At 55.3% G+C, this 9,404-nt stretch overlaps 1 protein-coding gene across 1 annotated transcript in view; it reads left to right on the top strand.

Annotated features, from left to right (window-relative positions):
* Positions 1 to 2,124: 2,124 nt before the first annotated feature.
* Positions 2,125 to 9,404, top strand: part of MYO5B (myosin VB) — a 268,136-nt gene continuing 260,856 nt past the window's right edge. The window contains exon 1 of the mRNA XM_053912673.1: positions 2,125 to 2,510. Within this exon, the coding sequence (XP_053768648.1) occupies positions 2,484 to 2,510 (27 nt within the window). The 5' untranslated portion in view covers positions 2,125 to 2,483. The remainder of the gene's footprint in view (positions 2,511 to 9,404) is intronic.

Genomic DNA, 9,404 nt, shown 5'->3' with positions numbered 1-9,404 from the left:
CCAGGCCATTGCAACCAGCTGGGGGTGGAGAGAAAGGATGGAAGCAAATGTGTTTCACGTTGGCCAGAGGTCCCGGTGGGATTGCTAGCTCTGCCTGTCTGGCAGGGGGAAAGATGGGTCTAAATCAAGGTTAGAATTGGATTTGTGATAAGAGGTGAAAGAGAGGGTGTGGATGAGAAGAAGGAAGAGGTCTGCCTGGGAAGTGGGTCACAGCTTTATTCAGGAACTAGGAACAGAAAGCAGAGCTAACAAGGGCTTGGAGAAGGTATGGTTAGAGAGGCCGGGAAAAGAGGAGAAAGGTGATAGAAGGAGGTGGTTTAATGTCATGGGGAGAGTTTGTTACTACCCCCTGCTTCAGAGGGAGAGGGCAGTTTCAGTAGGATGGGGCTGAGAGGGACCACTGAGGAACCAGTTAGAAGGGGCGATTAACTGCGGCTGTCATTAGAACCGCCCCGTAGCTCCTGAGAATCTGCCTGAGCAGCATCCCAGGCAGAGCTTCTGGGAGTGGGATCCAGGCATCTGTGTTTGTAAAAGTGACTCTGACATGCAAAGAGTGTTGAGAACCAGTGAATTATGGGGGGGAGGGGAGGCTGGGTGTGAGTGAGTGCAGCCAGCTGGTACAAGCTATCACTTCAAGAAGTTTAGCAGAGAACAGAAAAGTTGAGAACCAGTTGAGAGAGAGAGAGAGAGAGAGAGATGCTGGCGGAGAGATGGGACCACCAATGGAGCCCAGAGATGCAGAAATGAAGGGTAGCTGGAGCAGAGGTGGGGACTGAGCCTTACTTAGCAAGGGGGCTTCTCTTAGTCTCAGAGGGCCGAATCCCTCGGGGTGTGAAAACACTGAGTGGGGCCACACCTGGAGAATGACTAGAATGCAGGGCAGACTACTATGCTCACAGATTTCTAAATGAGAGGGGATGGAACCATTTCCTTTCTGCTCTTGCTAGTGTCAGGAGGAGCTCCAAGGAGAATTGCCCAAGCTTTGGTCAACCCTGGGAGTACAATCCATTAGAATTATGGAGGAGCTTAAAAAAATTCAGGTGCTTCAGTCCCACCCTTGGCCAGTATATCAGAATTCCTGAAGACCTTCCTATTAAAGTCCTCCACCCCCAGGTGATGATCCTTATGGGAGAGGCACAATTGAGAAGCACTGGCCACGTGAATTAAATGGGAATCCTGCACTCCAGGTGGGAAGGTCGTACATAGGATGAGTTTAAAAGCCCTTCCAGGGCACGAGGCTCTAGAACAATCCCTCCAGAGGGTGCAGATGGACGCTCTGGGTGAGCACCACCTACAGAGGCTGTTCCTCATTCAGGTATAAATGTCAGCTTCAGAAACTCAGGGGGCAGCTCCTGCTCTCCGTCCACAGACTCCTGCCAATTGTTTTCCTTTTTGGCTGACCCGCCTGCTCTTTGCTGGAGGTAGAAGAGTGAAGCTGCTGTAAGGCAGCCAGGGGCCACTGGCAGAGGGGAGAAAACTAAACGAGGTAGGAAGCGGTAGAAGGGCTGAGAATGTGATGGGGAGAGAGGAGAGGAAAAATGTGACTTCCCAGAAAAGCTAAGCGTCCTCTGAGTAGGGTGGCGGGGAGCCTAGTTGGAAGCTGCGGGGAAACGGACGAAGTGCGGGGTTACAGTCCCCGCCTTTCTGATCCGGGTCTCGGCGCAGGGAGTTCAGCCTGGCGGAGGCAGTCTTTGGGGCAGCCAAGCCACCTTAATAACAATCTGCGACATAACTGAATTTTAATAACGAAAACCCTGGCTACAGACACGTAAAACCAGAGAATGTTTGGAGCCTTTCCGCAGTAGGCACCTCTCCTTTTATTCCTCTTTGCTCCTCTCTGGTTACTTTCCTCTTTTTTGTTTTTTCCCCTTGTCTGCACTGCGTCCCCGCCCTGCCGCCCAGGTACAGCCGCGTGGACCCAGAGCGTTGGGCGGCAGGTGCGGCACCAGCGCGCACCTGTCCCGCGTGGGCTCCGTGTCCAGCAGGGGGCGGCCCGCACCCGCCGCACGCCCGCCCCGCCCCCACCGGGAGGACCCCGCGGCGCGGGGGCGCGGGAGGGCGCGTCCAGCCCGGCCCCCGCTGGGTGCAAAGGCGGTGGCTGCAGCTCGCTGGCCGCTGGCTGGGACGCAGGCCCTGCCTCCCTGCCTCGCCCTGCGCTCGCACCTCCTCCAATACCTGAGTGGGGAGCGGCGCAGCCTCCTCCCCCGCCCGCCCGCAACTCCGGCGGGGCCGCTGCGACGCCATCGCCGCGGGAGTAAAGGTCGCGCCGGCTGCAGCGCCTCCAGGAAGCCGGCGGGGCAGGTGGGGGAAAGGGACGAGAAACACTCAAACTCTCCGCCAGCCCGGGAAGATGGCGCCAGGCGGGCCGGCCGCGGACTGAGAGCCGCGGGGGCCGCGAGGAGCCCGGACCCGCCGCCCGCCGGGGCACGAGCGCGAGCGGTCCGCTGGCACGGCGCCCCGGGCTCGGCCGGGCACGCGGGGTCATGTCGGTCAGCGAGCTCTACAGCCAGGTGAGTGCGGGCTGCGCCGCGGCCGGGCGGGCACAGGTGAGGGCAGCGTGGGGCGGGGCGGGGCAGCGTGCTGCGGGCCACCGCGGCCCTCGGGGGCCCCTTCCCCTGCGGCTCTGGGAGTCGGGGGGCAACGGGAGACACCTCTCAGCCTGCTCCCCGCAGCCTCTTCGGCGCCGCGAACTTCGGGTGGCGGAGAAAGTTTGCTGATCCGGGAGCGCCCCGCACGACCGGCCGCGACTGTGCCCCTGGTCGGGGCTGCCCCCCCCTCCCCGACGCCCGGCCATCGCTTGCTTCGCCCGGGCTCTGCTCTGGCTGAGTCCCCGAACCGCGGGGGCCGCCCCGCCAGCTCCGAGCCGGGTGCGTGGGGACAGCCCCCCACGGTGGCGCCCATCTCGAGCAGGGCGCCACCCCAGGTGCTCTGCAGCGCGACCTCCCAAGGGCGACCTCCTGATGTTCCTAAGGCTTCCTTTCCTCCCACGTGCCGTAGAGGAGGACTCCTGAACTTGGGCGGCGTTCCTCCGCTTGAGTGGGGAGAGAAGGGGTCCCAACCTGGTGTTGGGCGCAGCGGCTGGAGGGGGGGAGCTTTGGGGAAGGCGCGAGGTGCTGCAGCGTCTCTGGAGACGAGGCAGCGCGTTCCCAGTTCCCCGGGGAGGGGCTCTCTAAGGCAGCCGGGCTGGGTGGGGTCGTGGAAGGCTTCCGTGACGGCGGGGAGCGGGTGGGCGAAACGCCGAGCTAGGGGTGGAGGGAGGCTTCCAGGATGCCCGCGAGGTTGCGATGCCTGTGCAGGGCTCCTTCGTCAGAGTCGGGAACAGGTGCAGTGGGGCGGACACGCCCGCTTCCATGGCACTCCCTGTGGTTGAGGTTGGGGACCAGCGCCGCTTCCCCGAGCGCATGCGGCCACACAGCCCGCGCTCCCTCGGGAACCCCTTGGGTTTCGACTTGGCGCTGAGGGTGAGGGGGGCAGAGGCCTTTAAGTATGCACCCCTCCCCCACTCCTAAGTTTTGGACGTCCCGACGCACCTCCCTCGCCTGCCTGCCTGTCTTCTCTGTGGCCGAAACGTTTGGCAGTGCCTGGTGCGCACCTCTCCGTGCAGAGGTGTGGGGCGCGGGGGGGGGGGGAGGCGGTAAAAGGAGGGGGGACAGGGCCATGTCCTTCCCCCGCCCCCCCCCTGCCCCGCCATTAGGGGTTGGGAGTATGGTTCCCAGGATCCGACCCGCAGGTCTGGGCGGAGGGGGAAGAGCTACTTCCGCATCTTCACCTGGCAGGTTCTTGCAGCTGCCCCGGAGCGTGGGCGAGACCTCCTGCGGGGTGGGCGAGTCTTCTAATTCCTCCTTCCTTTCGGAGGGGGACAGGGCCAAACTAGGATGGCAGGAGGTGGCCACAGAGGCTGTACCCTGGCTGGGGGTGGTGGGGGCACGGCCGACTAGGACACTCACTCCACCCACACCTGGAGAGCCCCTGGCGGTGGTCACGGGTGGGAGGTAGCTGCTGAGAGGGGAGAGGGTGTGTGTGTGGGGGGGGGGTTGCGGGGGCGGCGGGTGAAATCTCTGGCGCTTCTTGCTTTGGAAAAGCACCCCACCCCGCTTACCCGTGGCAGGAGCTCTCCAGCTACACTTTCAGTTGTTTTCCTTGGAGCCAGTTATCTCCGGAGGCTGGAAACCAGGGACGCAGGGAAAAATCTGAACGGGAGTGTAAAGCACTGAGCTGGGCCGCACCAAAGTGCACGAAAATGCCACCTGTACTCCCGAGTAGAACACAGTGACTCACGTGGCTATACCTGTGCCTATCATAAAGTCCTTTATTAGACAGTAACTCACCATTTCATTATATGAAGCTAATGGACACCTGAAGAAGGCCTTTATTTTTGGAGCCCTGATCTTGAAAAATAAGAATATTGGACTGCTTTTAAAGACAGCACTTTCAGAGGAAGACACTCAATTTAAGTTTCAGTTAGAAATGAGTCTTCATGCTAACTTAGGAATGATGAATTAGAGTCTGAGCTAAAGTTTTAGTGTACTTTTCTGGACTCAGGGAGCTGGACAGAACTGTTGCAGCAGGAAAAGGTCTGGGGAATACATACAGGAAGAACAGACAGACAATGTGGCTTCACAGCTGTGAGGGTTTGGCCTAATCCAAAAAGATTTACGAGAACTTCTCCTGAGGGCGGTGGGGCTTTGTTAATGGGTTTCTAGTTAATCATTTTTAGATTCATGCGTCTAAACTTGGGATTTGTCTGTGGCCCTGCAGTAGCTTCTAGATCGTGTTTGGGCGGTTGCCTTTCTTTCTGGCGGAGTTACACGCTCAGGCTTTTCCTGTGAGAAGCAGTTGTATTTTTCTAACCATTGTCTCACTCGCTAGGCTGGATTCGCAGTATGCACATGAATCATAAAGTATACAGGGAAGTTGTGCTGGCTGTTCATTCAGATGCACTTTGTTTCTGGGGAGATGACTTGTTCTTTTTAGTGTATTATCAAACTAACCTGTGCTCCTTTTATTTTTCACCTGCTGGTGGGCTTTTCTAACATCCTGGATGCTGGAGCCAGGCACGCACTTCAATGCATTGTGCTCGATGGAAATAATTACCCCTTACGCCAACAGCACTTATTTGTAAGGGGGATGGAAATTTGAAGGCCCTTTATTGGTTTTACCTGTAGGAAGTTGTTATTCTTGGAATGAGATACTTATTTCAGTGTATAAATTCACTGTAAGTATACATAGTGTCTGCTGAGAACTTAGTATGTTAGTCTCTTCCTAGTTATCCTAGAAGGGACTTCTTCCTTGTCCTTCCCTCCAAGTCACTGTTTTCTTGGCCTTTGTCACCTCGGTTCAACTGGCAGCTTATGAGCTATGGGAGTATTTTTGGGGGAGTTGATTTTAGTCATGGCCAAAGGGCACTTCCCATCAACAAAGGCACACCTGTTTTTGGAGGACCCAGCAGCTGAGCTTTGAGAAATTGCTTGCTCTGTACTGAGGCTGGTCGGGACGGGAAAGAAAATCCAAGCGCCTGCCACACACTTGGAGGGTGACGCCTGAGTGAGTCAGCTGCATCCGCACTCACAGAACGGTGGAGGTGGAGCGGACCCTGGGCTCTCATCACGAGAGGCACGTGTGTGGCAAGTGTTTGCTACCTTGTTTCCGACCCACAGGAAAGGACAATATGGGCTAATTTGATTTGTACAGGCCCCAGGAAGACACCCAAATGTGAGCGAGCATGGTGAGTACGACTGTACGTGCAGACAATAGTCTGGTTTTTAAAGTGTAAAATACATAATCTCCCCCTCGGGCTGAATAACACAAGTCTTCCCTACAGGAGGGTTATTCTGGATGACATTTTAAATCTTGCTCCTTTAAGTGTTATGATTTTCAGTATGATTCCAGCCAGCAGAGTGACTGGGAAATCACCAGACCGAAATCCTGCTCTAATCCTGTCCTGCCTGGTTTTGAATTGATAGGCGCTGCCTGAGCAGTGGGTGTGGGGGCTGCCGGGAGGCCCCTTCACTGTGTAGGCCAGGGTGGCTTTGAGCGCAAGGGCCTCTGCTCTAAAGACTGCAGTTTGGGGCTGGTCCTTTGGAAAATGGAACTCGTGTGCTTCGGGCTGGCGCGCTTTAGCTGTCCCTGACCTGTGCCTCAGGGGATGCGGGGCTCTCCTGAGGTCAGTCCTTTCCCATCCGTAGCCCCCACGCCCTTTCCTCTCTGCCCTCGTTCCAGGTGGGCCTGTGAACCCTGCTGGTGACCATCGGAACTTCGAAGTTTGCCTGCAAGTTGTTACTCCACTCGCAGGGCCTGCTCTCTGCCCGCCTGTTACCTGCACACAGGGAACAAGTGTGCCCTGCCCCCCTTGCTGGTAGTTTTTGTCACGTCACACGTCCCAGTTGGGCTGAGATCTGGACAGCAGGGGCTGCATGGAACACTCGGGAGTCAGCCATGTCCACGCTCACTGAACAGTGGAGCGGACCCCGGGCTGTCGTCGTGAGAGCCGTGCATGTGGCAAGTGTTAGTACCTTGTTTCCGCCCCTCGGGAAAGGACAGTACGTCCTCAGTGTGTGTAGTGCGCTGCCTTGGTAGGTGGTGCTTTGGGAGGTTGTCCTCTAGGTACCCCTGAGCCCTCCTCCCCCAAGGCCCGCTGGAATTTCCTTGTAGCCGCTTGCTGATGCCAGGATCCCCACTTCGGCCTCTTAGAGAAGCTTGCCTTTAGCTGTTAGTTTCTTCCCATTTTTTTTGGTTAATGTGCTCCTCGTATTGCATTTCATCAGCTACAGGACAGTCACCCATCGGAAGGCTTTCTGACAGCCCCAGGTCTGGCTAGAGTCTAAGTACATCATTGCACTTTTGTCTGCAAAGACGGCATTCTCTTTCTGTCAGAGGGCCAAGGCACCTCGGAGTGGAAACTACCCAGACTTCCCAAATGCTGGCAAGATTTTTAAAAAATTACCATTTTTTCTGCGGTAAGGTTCAGCTGTAAACTCCACTGCTTGCAATATAGAAGTCCAAACACGGCCTTCCCTAAGTGAGAGTGTCTTTACACAATACATACAGGGTTGTCGAGGCGACCCGGTACGGGTTTGAGCTAGTTGTTGGCCTCTGTTTTGTAATTAGTAGGTCCCCAGCAGCCACACGAAAAAGCAGCCCATTTAGAGAGAGGGGAACCTGTGCTCTGATGTCCATGTCTGCACAAACACGCTTTGCATCGCCACTGGCAGCAGAACCTAACTACGCAAAGTTACCTAACAATACAGCATCACCGCGTGCCAGGAGAGGGGGGCACGTACTCTCGGTTAAGGGCACTTTGGAGAAGTGGCAGCCAGGTGGGCTGCAGCAGCGAGGGAAGACTTTATAACGCACATAACACCGAACACATAACTGCCCCAGCAGTAGATGACCAAGGCATGGGGAAGAGAGGCTCCTCCGTGCCCACCTCCCCCACCCCAACCCCTGCCACCGCCACCAACTCCCTGGGGAAAGAGCAAGAGCAGTTTGAAAGAAGCTTTAAATTTAAATTGTGCTTTCTATCTCCTGTTATAGCTTTAAAGGAAAATTAAAAAGCATTTTTCACAATGTGCCCCCTTTTTTCTGTTAATACGTACGATAATTGAAACAACTCATGCAACGCAGGAAAGTCAGAGGCTCTGTAATCCTCCTTCCGGAAACAGCTACTGTTAACCACTTATGGTGGTCTCCGGACCTGGGGGCCCCCAGTCGGGGGGGGGGGGTCACACGTGGCTGCTGAGCACTTGAGATGAGGCTGCCCCAACGGGGAAGAGCTGGAGGTATAGCAAAGCGGATTTCCGAGACGTGGCACAAACATGCATGCGAAATAGCTCACTTATACTTTTTAAATGTTAACTGTTGCAGTGATAATATTTTGCATGTGTATTGGGCTAAAATACTTTGATTCACCTATTTTTAACCTGACTACTGGAAAATTTAAAATTCCATGTGTGTTTTGCCGTGTTTCTGTTGGACAGTACTGCTTTAGACTTACGCACGATACAACACGTCCTTGAAAACATAGGTGGGATCATGCGGCGATGTCACTCCGCATCTTCGTCTGCTGTGGTTTTCCCTGTCGCACGTACAGGCAACTGCACCACTGTCAGGGCTGCGTAACCCGGCATTACCAGGCCGTGCCTCCGTGCTTTTAACTGTTCCCACTTTGACGAGCACTTAATTGGTTCCAGGTTTTTGGTGTGAAAAGTGTTGCAAACATTCGTGGAACCTCTTTCAATCGTTTCCTCGGGAAAAGTCGCCGAAGGTGGACTTGCCGGCGCTCAGGTTAACAGCCTTCATTACGTGACCCGCAGCCTCCAGAAGAGAGCTGGCCTGTCCCCCCACTCCCTTGTGCTGGGCGTTGTTCCTGCCTTTCAGCCTACACTAAATGTTTCCTTTCCGATTTAAAGTTGATTTTCATTGCACGGTTGAACATCTTTTCATATGCTTAGAGTTTTCATTTATAAGTTGGGTTTGGGGTGGGTTTTTTTTTGTATTTTCTGTATTAAAAGACATTATAGCTTAGGTTTTTTTCCACTAAATGCTTCTATTTTTAGAGACAGGCAGTCATGGAAACCAGAATATTCAGGAAAAGTGCATAAATGTGTGTTAAATGAGGTAACCTGGGTGTGGTTTTCCCCACCTGTGTCTGAGCTCGGCACCGCTCTGAGCTCAAGCACTAGCCAGTGTGACTCAGGCACTGCTGTCCTTCCCTTTGCAGACGAGGGGCCTCAGGCTGGCGTGACTCACTCAAGGCCAAGTCCTCGCAGGCAGGTGGTGGAGCAAGGCCTCACCCCCAGGTGTCTGGCCGAGGGCCTGGCTGACCTCTGTGCTTTGCCGCCTTCCATGAGGTCCTGTCCCACTGGCGGTGGGTACGGAGCATTGTTTGTGCATAAAAGGTACCCATCTGCACACTCAGCCCCATGACGTTCTGATGCTTCTTAAAATGTGTCCCAAACGTAGGCAAAACCCTTGTTTTTGGCTTTTCTTAGGCCACGTAGGCCCCCAGAGAGGTTCACATCTTCCACAAGGGCTACGGGGAACCAGAGAGATGCATGTGAAGCCTGAGCAGTGTAAAATTATTTCCGATGGTAAATTTAACCATCCGCGCACGCTAGGACGTGGTCTGCTTTCCACGCCTTTTGCCTGACGCCATCTCCCCCTAAAAATGTCACAGAGCCTTCTCTTCCTGCCACGCTTGATGTCTAGTGGGCACTTGTCCCTTTCTAAGCCCTGAGCAGATAACCGGGTCCCATACTCCTGGTAGCCCTTGCCCAGTCACCCATTTAATGAGAGGTCTTCACCTTTACAGGTGAGCCCTGCTCACTGCCTGTTGGCTGGGCGCACGTCTGCTGGAAAAGGAGCTCACCCTCCTCACTCAGGTTTCCAGCTTGGCCGTCTTCCAA

The sequence above is a fragment of the Desmodus rotundus genome, chromosome 10 (genome assembly GCF_022682495.2).
Source record: "Desmodus rotundus isolate HL8 chromosome 10, HLdesRot8A.1, whole genome shotgun sequence".
NCBI classification, from domain to species: Eukaryota; Metazoa; Chordata; class Mammalia; order Chiroptera; family Phyllostomidae; genus Desmodus; species Desmodus rotundus.
This window is presented reverse-complemented; position numbering and strand designations above follow the sequence as displayed.